The sequence below is a fragment of the Salvelinus sp. IW2-2015 genome, unplaced genomic scaffold (assembly GCF_002910315.2).
Source record: "Salvelinus sp. IW2-2015 unplaced genomic scaffold, ASM291031v2 Un_scaffold516, whole genome shotgun sequence".
In the NCBI taxonomy this organism is placed as follows: Eukaryota; Metazoa; Chordata; class Actinopteri; order Salmoniformes; family Salmonidae; genus Salvelinus; species Salvelinus sp. IW2-2015.
Genome location: NW_019942567.1, coordinates 466,466 through 487,399, shown reverse-complemented (window position 1 = coordinate 487,399; position 20,934 = coordinate 466,466). Strand labels below are relative to the sequence as shown.

The 20,934-nt window shown below is 44.3% G+C and overlaps 1 protein-coding gene across 1 annotated transcript in view; it reads left to right on the top strand.

Moving 5' to 3' along the window:
* LOC112068450 (multiple epidermal growth factor-like domains protein 6) overlaps positions 1–20,934 on the top strand; it is a 114,317-nt gene that overhangs the window by 66,424 nt on the left and 26,959 nt on the right. The window contains exons 17-23 of the mRNA XM_024135603.2: positions 285–413; positions 1,155–1,286; positions 1,470–1,598; positions 1,912–2,040; positions 3,787–3,915; positions 7,481–7,609; positions 13,413–13,541. Coding sequence (XP_023991371.2) covers positions 285–413; positions 1,155–1,286; positions 1,470–1,598; positions 1,912–2,040; positions 3,787–3,915; positions 7,481–7,609; positions 13,413–13,541 — 906 coding nt within the window. The remainder of the gene's footprint in view (positions 1–284; positions 414–1,154; positions 1,287–1,469; positions 1,599–1,911; positions 2,041–3,786; positions 3,916–7,480; positions 7,610–13,412; positions 13,542–20,934) is intronic.

Here is a 20,934-nt window from a genome sequence, read left to right as displayed (position 1 = left end):
AACCAACGTAAGCCGACAACCCAGGCCAACTACCCACCGGGCAGGCTACGAAAGAGAGATAGTGTGGTCTTATACTTAGTCTGAGGACTGGTGACGTGTGTGTGTGTGTGTGTGTGTGTGTGTGTGTGTGTGTGTGTGTGTGTGTGTGTGTGGTGTGTGTGTTGTGTGTTTGTGTGCTGTGTGCACACACACACACACACACACACACACACACACACACACACACACACACGTCACCAGTCCTCAGACTAAGTATAATTGACCACACTATCTCTCTTTCGTAGCCTGCCCGGTGGGTAGATTTGGCCTGGGTTGTCGGCTACGTTGTTTGTGTGATAACGGTGGGCGCTGCCACCCAGTGACGGGCAACTGTGCCTGTCCTGTAGGATGGACTGGACCCAGCTGCAGCAGAGGTAAGTAAGGATGATTGATTGTGTGACCCACAATCCTCACTGGAGTACTTTATGGTCTGCACTACCACGTAGACCTGGGTTCAAATACAATACTATTTGAAATCTTGGCTTAATTCCCTGGCTCAACGGAACCAATCGAAGAGTTGCAAAATTGCAAAACCTCGCCCATCTTGCGCTCCAGGCAGGCTAAAGTAGGTGAACCCAGGTCTGCTGCCACCACAGCTTGTAATAATAGTGTAATGACCCGSCTGGGTCATAAAGGGAAAAGAGACGGACTCTAGGTGTGCAGGTCAGAACACAGGTTTATTCCTAAACTGGGCTATTGTTCCGGCCACAGCCCACGCCGCTAAATGCCGAACGTACACAATGTTACCCTGTCGAGTTAAGGGTCACTCTCATAGGAACAGATCAAGGCCCCGAACAGAAAAGAAAGAAAGATGAGACAGTAATCCCTATTTATGCATTTCCAAATCCCGCGGGATTACCCATCATACCCCCCCAACCTTTCCATCTGTCCTGACATATTTAACCCCTGCTAGTAGCCATGAGAACCATAACACACCCACAAACACAGAACACAATACCGGGTCGTTACAATAGTTATAATAACATTGTAGTTCATTAGTTGGTTCCTTCTTTGATCATGACTGTTTTAGTGAAAAGGTGTGGGAAAAATATGAGATATATGACTTATGGGGGTCATGACCTTGTGTTGACCTCTGACCACTGTCTCCATGGCAGCATGTGATGCCGGGCGCTGGGGGGCGGACTGTGCTAACATGTGTGAGTGCCCGGGCAGCGATGGCAGCTGTGACCTCATCACGGGGCAATGTCGCTGTGAGGCGGGCTACACGGGACCCCGCTGCCAACAGAGTAAACACTTACACTATATATCCTTGTGTATGCTTGTGCACATTCATGTGTGTGTGTCGATTTGTGTGTAACTGTACATACACTAGCTGGATTGGGAACAATGCCTTAACAAAGTCACTAGAAGGGGAAAGTGTTTTAGTTTCTCTCTGAGCTCTCTCTCTCTCTGTCCTGGCACTGCCACAGAGTGCCCAGAAGGCTCCTTTGGCATAGGCTGCAGACACAGGTGCCAATGTGCCAATGAGGCAGCCTGTGAGCATGTTAGTGGAGCCTGCACCTGCCTCACTGGTTGGACCGGCACATACTGTGAAAAATGTAAGTGTGTGTTTGCGTGTGCTGGATAACTAATTTGAGTATCTGAGCATGCCCACATGATATGTTGAGGTGTGTAAGGTCGTAATTAATTGACTTACCTGTATAAATAAAGGTGACATTTAAAAAAGTGTGTGTGTGTGTATGTGTGTATGTATGTATGTATGTATGTATGTATGTATGTATGTATGTATGTATGTATGTATGTATGTATGTATGTATGTATGTATGTATGTATGTATGTATGCATGTATGTATGTATGTATGTATGTATGTATGTGTGTATGTGTGTGTGTGTGTGTGTGTGTGTGAGAAGCATGTCCCGATGGCTTCCATGGGCTGGAGTGTCAGCAGCAGTGTCAGTGCTCTAACGGGGGCCGATGTGACCACCTGACGGGTGCCTGCCACTGTCCAGACGGCTGGGTCGGATCACAATGCAACATCAGTGAGTCCCATTGGCCTAGATCCTCTATGCAAATTCCATCCTGCCCACCCATGCACCCATCCATCCATACACATACAGAACACGCGGCAGGTAGCCTAGCAGTTAAGAGCGTTGGGCCTGTAACCAAAAAGTCACTGGTTCAAATCCCTGAGCCGACTAGGTGCCCTTGAGCAAGGCACTTCACCCGAATTGCTCCTGTAGGTTGCTCTGGAGGAGAGCTTCTGCTAAATGACTAAAATGTAAATGTTTAACACACTAGACAAAAGCACACAAATGAATTATGTCAGTAAACGTATGAGATCTGTTCTATTGCATTATAGTTTACTTAAGATACTTTCAATAGTTRAACTCCGCACCGTAATCAGACTGTTTTAAATTCTCCAATAATTAAATGTTCCACTAACATCACATTAAGAGTTGTTTGTGTGAGAAAATGTTATGGAACACCCATTTAAAAGAGATTCTCTGGTACTTTTGTATACATTTTAGCCAGTAGTTCTGAAAGTAATACTCACGAGACAAAAGTGGTCCCCAAAAATGTATTACTACGTCACATATGTGCAGATATGTTCACTGTCATTGCTCCTCTTTCGCTCTGCTGTGTGTGGATCTTGCTATGTGTCACTCAAGTGGCAAGTGGCTGAAGCTCATTGGCTAGAACTCAAATTTCTAGGGGGCTGGCCCACGTGGGGGAAAATGTAGGGAAAATGACAGTCGCTTTCAGACTAGGGATGTTGTGGCTAATTGAGGTAAGACAACAATTTCATCGATTATGCATGTATGAACCACACATTGACACATCCAGCCCCAAGCGGGAGGTTTAAAAAATACTTAGTAGTCGCCAAAGTACCGGAGCAGGTCTTTAACAGCTTGAATAGAACCAAACATGCATCAAACCAATATCCATGGGATTTCTTTAGCCACCAGATAAAAGAAAAGAGAAACAGAAAAACTGGTGGCAGTAGATTTAAGGAAGTGGTAATGACGTGTCTGGTGAATACCCCTCATGTTCCCCGCTTGCATGTGTGTGGGCTCCCGAGTGGCGCAGCGGTCTATGGCACTGCATCTCAGTGTTAGAGGTGACACTACAGACCCTGGTTTGATCCCAGGCTGTATCACAACCGGCTGTGATCGGGAGTCCCATAGGGCGGCGCACAATTGGCCCAGCGTCATCTGGGTTAGGGAAGAGTTTTGCCGGGGTAGGCTGTCATTGTAAAATAAGAATTTGTTCTTAACTGACTTGCCAAGTTAAATAAAGGTTGAATAAAAATAAATAAATGTGGCATTGCATAACCCCCTGGATCAACATAGTCATTTTTCAGTTCTGACTGGTAATGGGGTGTCAGGAGGGCCATACTTAGTGAATTGGAGGCCCCAGGTATAGGCCAGTCTGAGGCCCCTGCCTAGAGCCAACTCCTTTTGGGGGCCCTTAGTAAGATTTGGTTGTCTAATGGTAAGTCTGAGGAGGGCCCACAAAGAATGTGCCTGTGTGTGTGCGTGTGTGTGTACCTGTGTGTGTGCCTGCCTGTGTGTGTGTTTGTGTGTTTGTGTGCCAGCGCCTGTGTATGTGTGCGCCTGTGTGTGTGCCTGTGTGTGTGTGCGCCTGTGTGTGTGCCTGTGTGTGTGGCCTGTGTTGTGTGGAGAGCCGAGCATGGCACACAACTGTCACAACACCCTTTGTATCTGTATACAGTTACAGTATGTTATGGCTGTTTTCTAACTTTCTGTGCCCTGTTCCTGTGGTAGCATGCCAGGCAGGGTGGTTTGGCCATGGGTGTGAACACACCTGTGAATGCCGTAATAATGCCACCTGTGACCCTGTGAGTGGGCAGTGCCAGTGTACGCCAGGGTGGATCGGCCCCAGCTGTGAGAAAGGTACTGTCAGTGTGTATGTGGTGTTGTGTGTGGTGTGTGTGTGTGTGTGTGTGTGTTGTGTTTGTGTGTGTGTGTGTGTGTGTGTGTGTGTGTGTGTGTGTGGTATAAAAATAAAATAATATTAACTGCCAGTTAAGTCCCAATTCAAGTAATAGAATTGACCGTAACAGGATTGACATTGCATCTTAAATCAGCCGTAAATCCCCTTGTGACAGGAGGGGTGTAAGCGTGTTGTGTGCTACAGGAAGGGACATGCAAGCTTAACATTTTTATTATTTTATGTTCTATCCTGTCTATCTATGGGTAACAGGGTGTGACGTGTTATGCTTGATGCGCTGTTTCCACCATAAAACCTCAGAAAATTGCCAAAAAAGCAGAACTAGCTCACCTGTTTTTACACTATGAGTTTACTGTTATGTTTTCAATGTTTCTTTTGAAGATAAAAAAAATAAATATAGGAATAGTTTCACCATATTAAACGAGACTTCAGTTTTTTAACAGGGTTTGGTCTTAAAATGAGATGGAAATGAATCACTTATCACATGAAAATTAATATATAGGTAACACGGTCACCACTGATAAGTCCGTGATAATCGAAAACTTCAACAAACATTTCTCAATGGCTGGCCATGCCTTCCTCCTGGCGACTCCAACCTTGGCCAACAGCCCCGCCCCCCCGCTGCTACTCGCCCAAGCCTCCCCAGCTTCTCCTTTACCCATATCCAGATAGCAGATGTTCTGAAAGAGCTGGAAAACCTAGACCCATACAAATCAGCTGGGCTTGACAATCTGGACCCCCTATTTCTGAAACTGTCCGCCGCCATTGTCGCACCCCCTATTACCAGCCTGTTCAACCTCTCCTTCGTTTCATCTGAGATCCCCAAGGATTGGAAAGCTGCCGCGGTCATCCCCCTCTTCAAAGGGGAGACACCCTGGACCCAAACTGTTACAGACCTATATCCATCCTGCCCTGCCTATCTAAGGTCTTCGAAAGCCAAGTCAACAAACAGATCACTGACCATCTCGAATCCCACCGTACCTTCTCCGCTGTGCAATCCGGTTTCCGAGCCGGTCACGGTGCACCTCAGCCACGCTCAAGGTACTAAACGATATCAAACCGCCATCGATAAAAGACATTACTGTGCAGCCATCTTCATCGACCTGGCCAAGGCTTTCGACTCTGTCAATCACCATATTCTTATCGGCAGACTCAGTAGCCTCGGTTTTTCTAATGACTGCCTTGCCTGGTTCACCAACTACTTTGCAGACAGAGTTCAGTGTGTCAAATCGGAGGGCATGTTGTCCGGTCCTCTGGCAGTCTCTATGGGGGTACCACAGGGTTCAATTCTCGGGCCGACTCTTTTCTCTGTATACATCAATGATGTTGCTCTTGCTGCGGGCGATTCCCTGATCCACCTCTACGCAGACGACACCATTCTATATACTTCGGCCCTTCCTTGGACACTGTGCTATCTAACCTCCAAACGAGCTTCAATGCCATAACACACTCCTTCCGTGGCCTCCAACTGCTCTTAAACGCTAGTAAAACCAAATGCATGCTTTTCAACCGTTCGCTGCCTGCACCCGCACGCCCGACTAGCATCACCACCCTGGACGGTTCCGACCTAGAATATGTGGACATCTATAAGTACCTAGGTGTCTGGCTAGACTGCAAACTCTCCTTCCAGACTCATATCAAACATCTCCAATCCAAAATCAAATCAAGAATCGGCTTTCTATTCCGCAACAAAGCCTCCTTCACTCACGCCGCCAAACTTACCCTAGTAAAACTGACTATCTACCGATCCTCGACTTCGGCGATGTCATCTACAAAATAGCTTCCAATACTCTACTCAGCAAACTGGATGCAGTTTATCACAGTGCCATTCGTTTTGTTACTAAAGCACCTTATACGACCCACCACTGCGACCTGTATGCCCTAGTCGGCTGGCCCTCGCTACATGTTCGTCGTCAGACCCACTGGCTCCAGGTCATCTACAAGGCTATGCTAGGTAAAGTGCCGCCTTATCTCAGTTCACTGGTCACGATGGCTACACCCACCCGCAGCACGCGCTCCAGCAGGTGTATCTCACTGATCATCCCTAAAGCCAAAACCTCATTTGGACGCCTTTCCTTCCAGTTCTCTGCTGCCTGCGACTGGAACGAATTGCAAAAATCTCTGAAGTTGGAGACTTTTATCTCCCTCAACAACTTTAAAAATCTGCTATCCGAGCAGCTAACCGATCGCTGCAGCTGTACATAGTCCATCTGTAAACTACCCACCCAATTTACCTACCTCACCCCCCAACTGCTTTTTTATTTACTTTTCTGCTCTTTTGCACACCAGTATCTCTTTCTTGCACATGATCATCTGATGATTTATCACTCCAGTGTTAATCTGCTAAATTGTAATTATTCGATTTATTGCCTACCTCATGCCTTTTGCACACATTGTATATAGATTCTCTTTTTTTTCTACCATGTTATTGACTTGTTTATTGTTTACTCCATGTGTAACTCTGTGTTGTCTGTTCACACTGCTATGCTTTATCTTGGCCAGGTCGCAGTTGCAAATGAGAACTTGTTCTCAACTAGCSTACCTGGTTAAATAAAGGTGAAATAAAAAAATTAAAATAAAAAATGTAACGGATGTGAAATGGCTAGCTAGTTAGCGGTGGTGCAGTTACGTCACTTGCTCTGAGACCTTGAAGTAGTGGTTCCCCTTGCTCTGCAAGGGCTGCGGATTTTGTGGAGCGATGGGTAACGACGCTTCGTGGGTGACTGTTGTTGATGTGTGCAGAGGGTCCCTGGTTCGCGCCTGGGTCGGGGTGAGGGGACGGTCTAAAGTTATACTGTTACATTCAGAAATGACTTTTTCAAAGCAACAAAAATAACTACGGCTTTACAATGATGGGGAATACTTGGCAAAAGTTTGGGGTTAAGTGAGTTAGTCTTCCTAGAAGTTGTGAGAATTTTGGCACTTTAGCAAGTCTTGATTCATATTCAAAATCTGATATATTGGATTTTCCATGTGGTGTTTGTTAAAAAGGCACTTCATTTAATATAACAGGCTTTTAAAATTCCATTCTGGTGGACAATTTCTACTTAAAATATCAATATCAATATCAATGTGTGCCTGCGTAACAGAGAATGTATTATTTTGCCTACAAAATTGGAAAGTACATTTGAAAAGCAGGCTATATTTAGCTGCTATTCAAGCCTCCACATCTGTACATTTCCTTGAAGAAATAATGAACGTCCTTGATGATAAGTAATGGTAACATTCCCTCCCTTTCCAAAGACTATACATACAGGACAGTGGCTACACCCTGATTCTCTACCCTTCTCCCTAATGTGTGCAGTCATTCACTCCCCATAAAGGATTGAAATAGAACAGACTATACATACAATACAGTGGCTGCGCTTTGATTATCTTCCCTGTCCCCTGAAGTGTGCACTCAACTTTTTCACTCCACTTCATGGATCAAAATGGAATGGACTTGTGTATGTTTGAAATATGGTGGAATCTAGCTTCTGTTTACAGCGATGTGTATCTTTCTTTCAGAATGTGTAGAAGGCTTTTATGGACAAGACTGCCATCATCACTGCCTATGTCACAACGGAGGGGTGTGTGATCAGTTCTCTGGGCGCTGCTCGTGCTCCAGCGGATGGACTGGGGCAGCCTGCGAACTGGGTAAGTGGTGGATCAACTTCCAGGACCAAATTGGGAAGAAGGGGGGTTGGGAGAGTTCCAATGCACTTATGCCCTCTACAACAGTTAAAGGGATATTGCGAGATTCTGGCATTTAAGTCCTTTGTTCTACTTACCTAAAGTCAGATGAAATCGTGGATACCATTTGTATGTCTGCGTTCCGTATGAAGGAAGTTAGCGGTTTGCGTTTGCGCAATTACTGAAAGTCTACAGGGACGGTAAATGCCAGAATATCGCAGTATCCCTATAATGCAGTAGCAGATAACGTTATAACTTGTCATAATGCAATAACTTTTTAACAGGGTAATGTAATAAGTTGTCAGATAATGTAGGCTAATAAACATGTCGAACAGATAATGTGATCTTTTTCCCACTGTAATAAGTTGGTGTGCTATCCTGTGGTTAATTACGTTATTAGGTGAGTAACAACTTTTTGGATGAATAATTCACTTCAAACGGATCATGTGATATTCCAAAATCACTGTCGTTAAGATTTATATCATTTATTTTCAGGGTGATTCGCTGATCAGTCCACTATATGTGCTGGCTAGACCGAGTTACAACTATGTATACCATGCAGACATCATATAATAAGTCCTTAATAGAAGTCTGACTTCAACCTCCTGTATGTGCCCCTCCCCCTCCCATTGTACTGTATCTCAGCACATTTTCGAACAATGGCTGCAATAAGTGGTTCTTCCAATCACAAAAGGTTGTGGTAGTGTAGATGTGAGCCATCAAAGGTCAATTCACAGTTCTTACCTAAGCACTTACAGTGCATTCGGAAACTATTCAGACTCCTTCCCTTTTTCCACAATTTGTTACGTGATATTTCCTTTTTAAAATTTTTTATACATTTGAAAATGGTATGCATAGGTGTCCGAGCTGTGTGCTAATAGTTTAAAACAGACACCTCGGTGCATTCAGCATGTCAACCTTTTTTATTATGTATTGAATGACATCCGAATAGCAAGTCAGTTGGTGTGATATACAAATACATTTCCTGTAAGTAGGCTTTACATAACAAGGGAAGTGGGTTATGGAGGAAGCAAAAGAGAGAAACCATATCATTTGTTGTGTCATTTCTTACCAACGGGCTGTGGGAAAAAATGTAAACTACCGACTGCCTTAAACAGAATAAAACAAGTATTGGCATTGAGAATGTTGATGCCAAACCATGCAGGTCTGTGACATGAAATAGTCTAACACCTCACAACTTGAGAGGAGCAAACTGCTCCAGATAAAACATGCTCTTACCAGGATCTAATCTTCTCATTCTCCTCTTCATCTTTAATGTTGGCATTCAACCCCTGTGTTTGACCATAGAAGTTGCTTAGATGTGTACCAGTACAGCTCTCTCATCATTGCCTCTTGTGTGTGACGTCTTCTTTCAAAACTCAATGTTTTCGAGAGAGAAGCTACATTACGGCCAGATTGGTCACAAAAATCAGATTATGCAGTTATACAGAATAAAGAATCTAATACATCGAACATCTTCCTCCTCAAGGCAGCTGAATCAACGACCTTGTCCTCCTGGAGTTCTTTTGTTACATGGGGACTTGTTCACTTCTTCATGAGCCCAGATTGCAGAGGGGTCATCTGCATAGAAAAGCTCAAGGAGCAAAATGAAACTGTATCATTTGTGGTATACCCAACACAGGTGTGGAGGGTCACCTGCTTGTGAGAATCACCAAAGTGAACTGCCTGGATTTCACTGGTGTATTTACACAAGTAGTGCTCTCAGAGGCGCAACTTTGGTTTTAGAAGAGGGTGTGGGGAGGGTAATTATTATAATTTGTTTTATCCAGTCGGATAAACACTCCAAACAGCCTACCCGACTGCTCGGAGGCGTCTGCATGGTCCTAAAGTACACCTGTTTCAATATGCTTTGTGTTGTAGTCACGACAGACAAAGATATATAGTTAAGCAAACTTTACTAGGAATGTTGTCAACCAGCACATCCAGTACATGAATAAGGTAAGTAACAATTGGTTTCCGTTTCCTGTGTAACATCAATTGAGTAACATATAGCTACAACACCGTTGCCTCATATTGTATCACATTCCAATGATAAAACTGGGGGGGAATGCAATTTCAGAATGTGGGGTGGCATGTCCCCCCCGTCCCCAGTGAAAGTTGCGCCCCTGAGTTCTCTGCAAAGTCAATATGCACGTTGATCTCTTTCCGCAGATTGTCTTATAATTCTCTCAGTTTGGAGTATTGGTGTTGAATGTTGTACAGTTGTGGCCAAAAGTTTTGAGAATGACACAAATATTAATTTCCACAGTTTGCTGCTTCAGTGTCTTTAGATATTTTTGTCAGATGTTACTATGGAAATCTGAAGTATAATTACAAGCATTTCATAAGTGTCAAAGGCTTTTATTGACAATTACATGAAGTTGATGCAAAGAGTCAATATTTGCAGTGCTGACCCTTCTTTTTCAAGACCTCTGCAATCCGCCCTGGCATGCTGTCAATTAACTTCTGGGCCACATCCTGACTGATGGCAGCCCATTCTTGCATAATCAATGCTTGGAGTTTGTCAGAATTTGTGGGTTTTTGTTTGTCCACCCGCCTCTTGAAGATTGACCACAAATTCTCAATGGGATTAAGGTCTGGGGAGTTTCCTGGCCATGGAGCCAAAATATCGAGGTTTTGTTCCCCGAGCCACTTAGTTATCACTTTTGCCTTATGGCAAGGTGCTCCATCATGCTGGAAAAGGCATTGTTCGTCACCAAACTGTTCCTGGATGGTTGGGAGAAGTTGCTCTTGGAGGATGTGTTGGTACCATTCTTTATTCATGGCTGTGTTCTTGGGCAAATTGTGAGTGAGCCCACTCCATTGGCTGAGAAGCAACCCCACACATAAATGGTCTCAGGAAGCTTTACTGTTGGCATGACACAGGACTGATGGTAGCGCTCACCTTGTCTTCTCCGGACAAGCTTTTTTCCGGATGTCACAAACAATCGGAAAGGGGATTCATCAGAGAAAATGACTTTACCCCAGACCTCAGCAGTCCAATCCCTGTACCTTTTGCAGAATATCAGTCTGTCCCTGATGTTTTTCCTGGAGAGAAGTGTCTTCTTTGCTGCCCTTTTTGACACCAGGCCATCCTCCAAAAGTCTTCGCCTCACTGTGCGTGCAGATGCACTCACACCTGCCTGCTGCCATTCCTGAGCAAGATCTGTACTGATGGTGCCCCGATCCCGCAGCTGAATCAACTTTAGGAGATGGTCCTGGCACTTGCTGGACTTTCTTGGGTGCCCTGAAGCCTTCTTCACAACAATTGAAACGCTCTCCTTGAAGTTCTTGATGATTCGATAAATGGTTGATTTAGGTGCAATCTTACTGGCAGCAATATCCTTGCCTGTGAAGCCCTTTTTGTGCAAAGCAATGATGATGACACGTGTTTCCTTGCAGGTAACCATGATTGACAGAGGAAGAACAATGATTCCAAGCACCACACTCCTTTCGAAGCTTCCAGGCTGTTATTCGAACTCAATCAGCATGACAGAGTGATCTCCAGACTTGTCCTCGTCAACACTCACACCTGTGTTAACGAGAGAATCACTGACATGATGTCAGCTGGTCCTTTTGTGGCAGGGCTGAAATGCAGTGGAAATGTTTTGGGGGGATTCGGTTCATTTGCATGGCAAAGGGGGACTTTGCAATTAATTGCAATTCATCTGATCACTCTTCATAACATTCTGGAGTATATGCAAATTGCCATCATACAAACTGAGGCAGCAGACTGTGTGAAAATGAATATTTGTGTCATTCTCAAAACTTTTGGCCACGACTGTACACGTGTTTCCCCAACTTCTCTTTCAATCCTTTGGAGAAGTCCTACAGTAGAATATGCAGTGTGCCACACACCTTTTCTTTAACTGTCAAATGTAAAGTGAACTTATCCATGTTTCCCTATTTGTTTTTCCTTTTCTCTCTCTTCAGCTTTGTTTTTCCACTCAAACCACCATGTCTGCTCACCAGCATCAAAGTCAGATGTTTTAAGCTCTTTCGCTTGGCAAAGGCAGCACTCTGTGTACATTCACTCTTTCTTCAGGATCTCACAGCACAAAGACTCAATTAGATTCTCATTGTTGCTGCAGCTGATCTGTAGTTTGTCCGCCATGAACTGGAGGTTGGCGTGGGTTTTGAAGAGACATGTGTCCCTATCCTGGACTGTTGGCTTGACAACCCAAAAAGGACGTCTTTTGCGGAATTCATAGAAGGACATTTTAATCTCTGAATATTCCCTCTTAAAATTCTGATAAAGGTTCTGAATGGTGCCATTCAAGACGCGCTTCTGCTTTTCTTTCTTGTGTGTCCTTTTTCCCTGTTGTTGCTGTACTGTTGACATCACGTTCATAGAATCTAGTGATTTTCTCTTCTGTGGCAGTGCTAATTATGTTACACTGCTTTTTCCTGTAGTATTGAAGACTTGTTGGCCTGTTTTCATTTGCGCTCATTTCCAAATTCTCTGTTTGTGTCTTTGACCAGGCCATACTTTCTCAGGATGTTGCCTCTGAGCATTTTTGAAGCCACTTGTTTGTCCTTGGCACAGCGCCTTTTTTGATACTTTTGCTTTAACTCTGCAATGATGGCATTTTGAAACAATAAAATCCTTTTCAAGTTCTTCGGAGTTCCCTTCATTTTCTGTTTTGTCTTTGTTTTTGGGAATATCGTCTCTCCATTTTCTTCATCAGTTGATCATACCTGTTTTTGTATTTCTCAGTTTTCCGTTAAGCTTTATCAAATTTGACATTTGTCATGCAAAGATCTCTGTTTTTGAGCAACCTCTTCCAACCTTTTTCCTTCCATCAAGTATTCGACTTCTCATTCCTGTTGCAGATGATGAGGAAGGGGTAGCAAGGCGTGCATCAGGGGCAGGTAAGTTAGGGGCAGGTATGATGGCCTCATGTTCTGGCTGCAAGTCATCTGGTGAATAAGGTGTTGTGTTACCTGATAGGTAGGTCGCAATTGCAACTGTTCTCTTTAAAGTCTGTCTTCTATTCCGTTGGTTGCATTTCCATTGCCATCTCTTGCTTCTTTGTTCTCGCTTTGTAAGCTCAGAGATAGATTTCACTTCTCCCCTCTGTTGTTTCTTCCAGTATCTCTCCCTGTCTTTTTGCAGATGTTCGTAAAGGATCGTTTTTTATTTTGTTTCTATGTCTGTGACCTCTGTGCTGTTTTATGTGGAATCTTCTAAAAACAAAGAAAAATACTACTTACGTTTTCCAATTGTGCACACCTTGGAGCATTTTCTAGATTAAAGGAATTTAAAACATGATTAAATAAGCCTAAAGTAAAAAATAAAAAAAGTAAAAAGTAATAACATAATGGATTTTTGTCATTTCCACCACGTTCTGTAATTTCCACCACAGTTAAGTTTGTGATGAAAATGACTGTGATGGAAATGATGCTTCTACTGTTTTTGGAGAAAAATGACAGACTGCTTAGCATGCTTTGGCTAGTATTACAGCTAGCATATAGTTTACACTAAATACATAAAATATATTTTAAAAATCAAAATTCTACCACAAATTAAAGAAATGTATAGCCTGTTTGGAAATGACTGACAATAAAAATATTCTCTACACAAGTAATATTTACCTAGATTTTTCTTCAACTTCTGGACTTCACTTCTGGAACAACTGTCTCCTGCAGCCATGTGCTTCAGTGTCACAATACGTTTCCATGATAACTAAGTTAACATTCTCGTGACAAAACTTTATTAATGAGGAATTCTTCCTGTCTCTCTTCCTGTCTCTCTCTCTGTCCCCAGAGTGTGCCCATGGCTGGTTTGGGGTGGACTGTGCTCAGCCCTGTGAGTGTTTGAATGGCGGTGTATGTGACCGTCGCATTGGAGAGTGCAGCTGTGGCCCAGGCTGGGTAGGACAGCACTGTCAGACAGGTAAGGAATAAGAATCCTAACCATGTTACTGTAAAATGACATTCTCCAAGATGGCGTAGCAGCAAGATGTGTTTGTTTTTGTCCCGTGTTTTGTCCCATGTAAATATTCAGATTTTCTCTGGGTTTTTTTTCAAATTTTTCTGTATATATTTCAATCTCTTTTTCCATTTTCTAAGTAAATATACCTTCCTGCAACCCGCATCACCCTACGTGGTACGGATCTGCTATTCTTTTTAGACCTTATAACTGGAACCTCCATCAGAAGCTAGCTAGCTAATTAGCGACTAGCTATTTAGTCATTGTTAGCTACTGCTAGCAGTCTTTACCTTTAGCACAGACACCAGCCGCTTTAGCCCGGATAGCCCGGATAATATCTGCCCTGAACATATCGGACTGCTTTCCCCCCCCTCCCGCTACATCACCGGATTCCTGCCGCAAGCTCTGGACCATTACACCAGATCATCGCAGCTAGCTAGCTGCTACCGAGTGGCTATCGTGGCTAACGCCCTTGTCCAGAAGCAAGCACCAGTTAGCCTGGAGCTAGGCCCATCCCCCGGCTAGCAACTGAAGTACACCAACTACAATACCTCTCTTGCCAATTGGCCTGGACCCTTTGTCGACACGGAGCCCCGCCGATCCATCACAACTGGTCTGCTGACGTATTTCGGCCGATGTGCTCCCAACCGGCCTCTGCGTCGTTGATGTCGGTGAGGATCCAGCTACTAGCCCTGGCCCGCTACCTCTCTGAGCGTCGTGTCTCCCGCTCGCCTAGCGTAGTGACGACTGCCGAGTGGGTCCCTGTTTGGTCCATTGCTGCTTATTGGACCCAATGATCACTCGGCTACACAGTTGATGCCTACTGGACTGTTCATTAACACGGTACTTCATTTTGTTTATCTGTTGGCCCCAGCCTCAAACTCAGGCCCTGTGTGTAGCTAACTGAACCTCTCTGCCCATTCATTGCTATTTACCCGTTGTTGTCTTAGCCCTCCCAATGAACACCTGTAATTGCTTTATGCCTCCCTCTAATGTCAATATGCCTTGTATACTGTTGTTTAGGGTAGCTCTCATTGTTTTGTTTTACTGCGGAGCCCCTAGTCCCGCTCTACATGCCTCGGTTAGCTCCCTTGCCCCACCCCCCACACATGCGGAGACCGCACAACTGACGCCTCCAGAGATGCAGCCTCTCTCATCGTCACTCAATGCCTAGGTTTACCTCCACTGTACGCACATCCTAGCATGCCCTTGTCGGTGCATTATGCCCTGAATTTATCCTACTACGCCCAGAAGTCTGCTCCTTTTACTCTCTGTTACGAACGTACTAGACGACCAGTTCTTATAGCCTTTAGCCGTACCCTTATCATACTCCTCCTCTGTTCCTCTGGTGATGTAGAGTTTAACCCAGGCCCCGTGTGTCCCCAGGCGCTCTCTTTTGTTGACTTCTGTAACCGGAAAGGACTTGGGTTCATGCATGTTAACATCAGAAGCCTCCTCCCTAAGTTTGCTTAATTCACTGCTTTAGCACACTCCATCAACCCTGATGTCCTAGCCGTGTCAAAATCCTGGCTTGGGAAGGCCACCAAAAATTCTGAAATTTCCATCCCCAATTACAACATTTTCCGTCAAGATAGAACTGCTAAAGGGGGCGGAGTTGCAAGCTACTTTAGAGATAACCTGCAGAGTTCAATCCTACTATCCAGGTCTATGCCCAGATAGTTCGAGCTACTACTTTTAAAAATCCATCTCTCCAGAAATAAGTCACTCACTGTTGCCGCTTTTTACAGACCCCCCTCAGCTCCCAGCTGTGCCCAGGACACCATATGTGAATTGATTGCCCCCCATCTATCGTCAGAGTTTGTACTGTTAGGTGACCTAAACTGGGAAATGCTTAACACCCCGGCCGTCCTACAATCTAAGCTAGATGCCCTCAATCTCACACAAATTATCAAGGAATCTACCAGGCACAACCCCAAATCCGTAAACAATGGGCACCCTTATAGATATCATCCTGACCAACTTGCCCTCTAAATACACCTCTGCTGTTTTCAACCCGGATCTCAGCGATCACTACCTCATTGCCTACATCCGTTATGGGTCCGCGGTCAAACGACCACCCCTCATCACTGTCAAACGCTCCCTAAAACACTTCTGCGAGCAGGCCTTTATAAATGACCTGGCCCGGGTATCCTGGGAGGATATTGACCTCATCCCGTCAGTAGAGGATGCCCGGTTGTTCTTCAAAAGTGCCTTCCTCAACATCTTAAATAAGCATGCACCTTTAAAAAATAAGAACAGATATAGCCCTTGGTTAACTCCAGACTTGACTGCCCTTGACCAGCACAAAAACATCCTGTGGCGCACTGCACCAGCTTCAAATAGTCCCCGCGATATGCAACTTTTCAGGGAAGTCAGGAACCAATATACACAGTCAGTTAGGAAAGCAAAGGCTAACTTTTTCAAACAGAAATTTGCATCCTGAAGCACTAATTCCCAAAAAGTTTTGGGATACTGTCAAGTCCATGGAGAATAATAGCACCTCCTCTCAGCTGCCCGCTGCACTGAGGCTAGGAAACACCGATAAATCCACGATAATCGAGAATTTCAATAAGCATTTCTCTACGGCTGGCCACGTTTTCCACCTGGCTACCCCAACACCAGCCAACAGCTCTGCATCCCTCGCAGCAACTAGCCCAATCCCCCCCCCCCCCTTGCTTCTCCTTCACCCAAATCCAGACCGCTGATGTCCTGAAAGAGCTGCAGAATCTGGACCCCTACAAATCAGCTGGGCTAGACAATCTGGACTCTCTCTTCCTAAAATTATCCGCCGCCATTTTCACAACCCCTATTACCTTTCTGTTCAACCTCTCTTTCATATTGTCTGAGATTCCTAAAGATTGAAAAGCGGCCGCGGTCATCCCCCTCTTCAAAGGGGGAGACACTCTAGACCCAAACTGTTACAGCCCTATATCCATCCTGCCCTACCTTTCTAAAGTCTTCAAAAGCCAAGTGAACAAACAGATCACCGACCATCTCGAATCCCACCGTACCTTCTCCACTATGCAATCCGGTTTCTGGGCTGGTCACAGGTGCACCTCAGCCACGCTCAAGGTCCTAAATGACATCATAACTACCATCGATAAAAAACAGTACTGTGCAGCCGTATTCATCGACCTGGCCAAGGCTTTCGACTCTGTCAATCACCGTATTCTTATCGGCAGACTCAACAGCCTTCGTTTCTCTAATGACTGCCTCGCTTGGTTCACTAATTACTTCTCAGATAGAGATTCTTTGATCCACCTCTACGCAGATGACACCATTCTGTATACATCTGGCCCTTCTTTGGACTGTGTTAACAAACCTCCAGACGAGCTTCAATGCCATACAACACTCCTTCCGTGGCCTCCAACTGATCTTAAAAACTAAATGCATGCTCTTCAACCGATCGCTGCCCGCACCCACCCGCCCGCCTAGCATCACTACTCTGGACGGGTCTGACTTAGAATATGTGGACAACTATAAATACCTAGGTGTCTGGTTAGACTGTAAACTCTCCTTCCAGACTCATATTAAACATCTCCAATCCAAAATCAAATCTAGAATCGGCTTTCTATTTCGCAACAAAGCCTCCTTCACTCACACCGCCAAACTTACCCTAGTAAAACTGACTATCCTACCGATCCTCGACTTCGGCGATGTCATCTACAAAATAGCTTCCAACACTCTACTCAGCAAACTGGATGCAGTCTATCACAGTGCCATCCATTTTGTTACCAAATCACCTTATACCACCCACCACTGCGACCTGTATGCTCTAGTCGGCTGGCCCTCGCTACATATTCGTCGCCAGACCCACTGGCTCCAGGTTATCTATAAGTCTATGCTAGGTAAAGCTCCGCCTTATCTCAGTTCACTGGTCAACATAGCAACACCCACACGCTCCAGCAGGTATATTTCATTGGTCATCCCCAAAGCCAACACCTCTTTTGGCCGCCTTTCCTTCCAGTTCTCTGCTGCCAATGACTGGAACGAATTGCAAAAATCACTGAAGTTGGAGACTTATGGAATCATGTAGTAACCAAAAAAGTGTTTACCAAATCAAAATATATTTTATATTTTACATTCTTTAAAGGAGCCACCCTTTGCCTTGATTACAGCTTTGCACACTCTTGACATTCTCTCAATCAGGAATGCTTTTCCAACAGTCTTGAAGGAGACCCCACATATGCTGAGCACTTGTTGGGTGCTTTTCCTTCACTCTGCAGTCCAACTCATCCCAAACCATCTCAATTGGGTTGAGGTCGGGTGATTGTGGAGGCCAGGTCATCTGATGCAGGACTCCATCCCTCTCCTTCTTAGTCAAATAGCCCTTACACAGCCTGGCGGTGTGTTGGGTAACTGAAGTTGGAGACTTACAGTATATCTCCCTCACTAACTTCAATCATCGGCTGTCAGAGCAGCTTACCAATCGCTGCAGCTGTACACAGCCCATCTGTAAATGGCCTATCCAACCAACTACCTACCTCATCCCCATATTTGTTTTTTGTTGTTTTCTGCTCTTTTGCACACCAGTATTTCTACCTACACATCCTCATCTGAACATCTATCACTCCAGTGTTAATTGCTCAGTTGTAATTACTTTGCCACTATGGCCTATTTATTGCCTTATCTCCTTACTTCATTTGCGCACACTGTATACAGATTTTCTATTGTGTTATTGACTCTACATTTGTTTATCCCATATGTAGCTCTGTGTTGTTGTTTTTGTCGCACTACTTTGCTTTATCTTGGCCAGGTCGCAGTTGTAAATGAGAACTTGTTCTCAACTGGCCTAACTGGTTAAATAAAGGTGAAAAAATGTACTTCTCTTACCTGATATACACATACAGTGTTTTGTCACTGTATGTGCATGTTTATGTCTAAGCAGGAGTAGTAACAGATAACATGTCATGGGGATAACGTAATCTGATTTTAAAAATGAAGTAACTCTAATCCGCCAGGATTTTTCGGGTATTACTTAATTTAATAAAATTAACATTTGATAAAACTTTATCAGTATCTCTGTTATTTATCTCACCCTCAAGACCTCTCTTGTTCTCATCTCAGCAAGATTATATTGTCCTGCTAACCACCCATCAAGGGTGGATGGCTTCTTTTGTATTCATACTGGTTGGTGGCCTCAAACCATTTACACCTGGCCCACTGGTCAGTCAGTCATCTGGACTCCACAGAGTTCCTGCTTGCTGTGTTGTAGCCTATATACTTTCACTCTCTCTCTAGTAGTGGGAGAAAAAAAAATCTTGTTGCACATTTCAAAATGCAATCATGTTTTGACCATGGTGCTTACCTACAGAACAGCAAGAAGAACTGCACCTACCTTCAGGCTATGCCAAACCCTACACCCCAATCCGAGCACTCCGTTCTGCCATCTCAGGTCTCTTGACTCTCCCACCCATATGGGAGTGTAGATCCTTCTCAGCCCAGTCCAAGCTCTTCTCTGTCCTGGCACCACAATGGTGGAACCAGCTTCCCCCTGAAGCTAAGACAGCAGAGTCCCTGCCCATCTTCTGAAAACATCTGAAACCCTACCTCTTCAGAAAGTATCTTAAATAATCCTGCTCCTCACCTCCACCCCCCCACCCCCCCAAAAAATGCGGAACCTGCACTTGACGGCAAAGGTGGCTACTTTGAAGAATCTCAAAATAGAAAATATATTTTGATTTGTTTATCACTTTTTTGGTTACTACATGATTCCATATGTGTCATTTCATAGTTTTGATGTCTTCACTATAGAAAATAGTAAAAATAAAGAAAACTCCTGGAATGTGAAGGTGTGTCCTAACTGAATTGGTACTGTAGACATAAATTACACGGCTTGCTAACAGCAATATTATTTAGAGTTAACACTCTAGCTAACCACTTTCTCAGGTGGCGAATTAGCCCCAAATGAATTAGCCTATGTGATATTTCCAGTTAGCAATGAGTACTCCTCCAAAATCTAGGGCTGTGGTATGACAGCAGAGCTGCCTATCGACTAGACAGGCGGGGTTCCCACTACAGGCCGCTTTTAGTCAGCGAGCAGCCACACTCCTCCAGCGGGTGAGCCTCACACTGCCTCGTCACAATTCTCCCAACTGGCGGCACTACAGATGCCCGTCGGAGCAAGCTGATGCTTATTTTATATATTTATTTATTTATTTTATATACACTACCGTTCAAAAGTTTGGGGTCACTTAGAAATGTCATTTTTTTGAAAGAAAAGCACATTTTTTTGTCCATTAAAATAACATCAAATTGATCAGAAATACAGTGTAGACATTGTTAATGTTGTAAATGACTATTGTAGCTGGAAACGGCAGATTCTTTATGGAATATCTACATAGGCGTACAGAGGCCCATTATCAGCAACCATCACTCCTGAGTTCCAATGGCACGTTGTGTTAGCTAATCCAAGTTTATCATTTTAAAAGGCTAATTGAGCATTAAAAACACTTTTGCAAGTATGTTAGCACAGCTGAAAACTGTTGTTCTGATTAAAGAAGCAATAAAACTGGCCTTCTTTAGACAAGTTGAGTATCTGTAGCATCAGCATTTGTGGGTTCGATTACAGGCTCAAAATGGCCAGAAACAAAGTACTTTCTTCTGAAACGCATCAGTCTATTCTTGTTCAGAGAGACGAAGGCTGTTCCATGCGAGAAATTGCCAAGAAACTGAAGATCTTGTACAGCGCTGTGTACTACTCCCTTCACAAAACAGCGCAAACTGGCTTTAACCAGAATAGAAAGAGTGGGAGGCCCCGGTGCACAACTGAGCAAGAGGACAAGTACATTAGAGTGTCTAGTTTGAGAAACAGAAGACTCACAAGTCCTCAACTGGTAGTTTCATTAAATAGTACCCGCAAAACACCGGTCTCAATGTCAACAGTGAAGAGGCGACTCCGGGATGCTGGCCTTCTAGGCAGAGTTCCTCTGTTCAGTGTCTGTTCTTTTCCCCATCTTTTTTTTCTTCTATTGGCCAGTCTGAGATATGGCTTTTTCTTTGCAACTCTGCCTAGAACTTGTCAGCTCTGCCTAGAAGGCCAGCATCCCGGAGTCGCCTCTGGTTAGGGCCAGTTTGCACTGTTCTTTACATGGTGCGTTTATATTTTTGTTCAGGTGGTTCATGTTTCGGAGGACGCATGAACAGACGTTGGCCTCTCCCGAGCCCTTTGGGGAGTTGCAGCGATGAGACAAGGTCGGATTCACAAAATTTGGGAGAAAAAGTGGATAAAGAAAAATGGTTGTCTGTTTTGCATGTTTTTTGGGAATTAATACGTGTCACATATCAGTTTGCAAACAATGTAAAAAAAAATATGTATTGTTAATAAAGCCGCAAACAAACATGGTCTCTTTTTTTG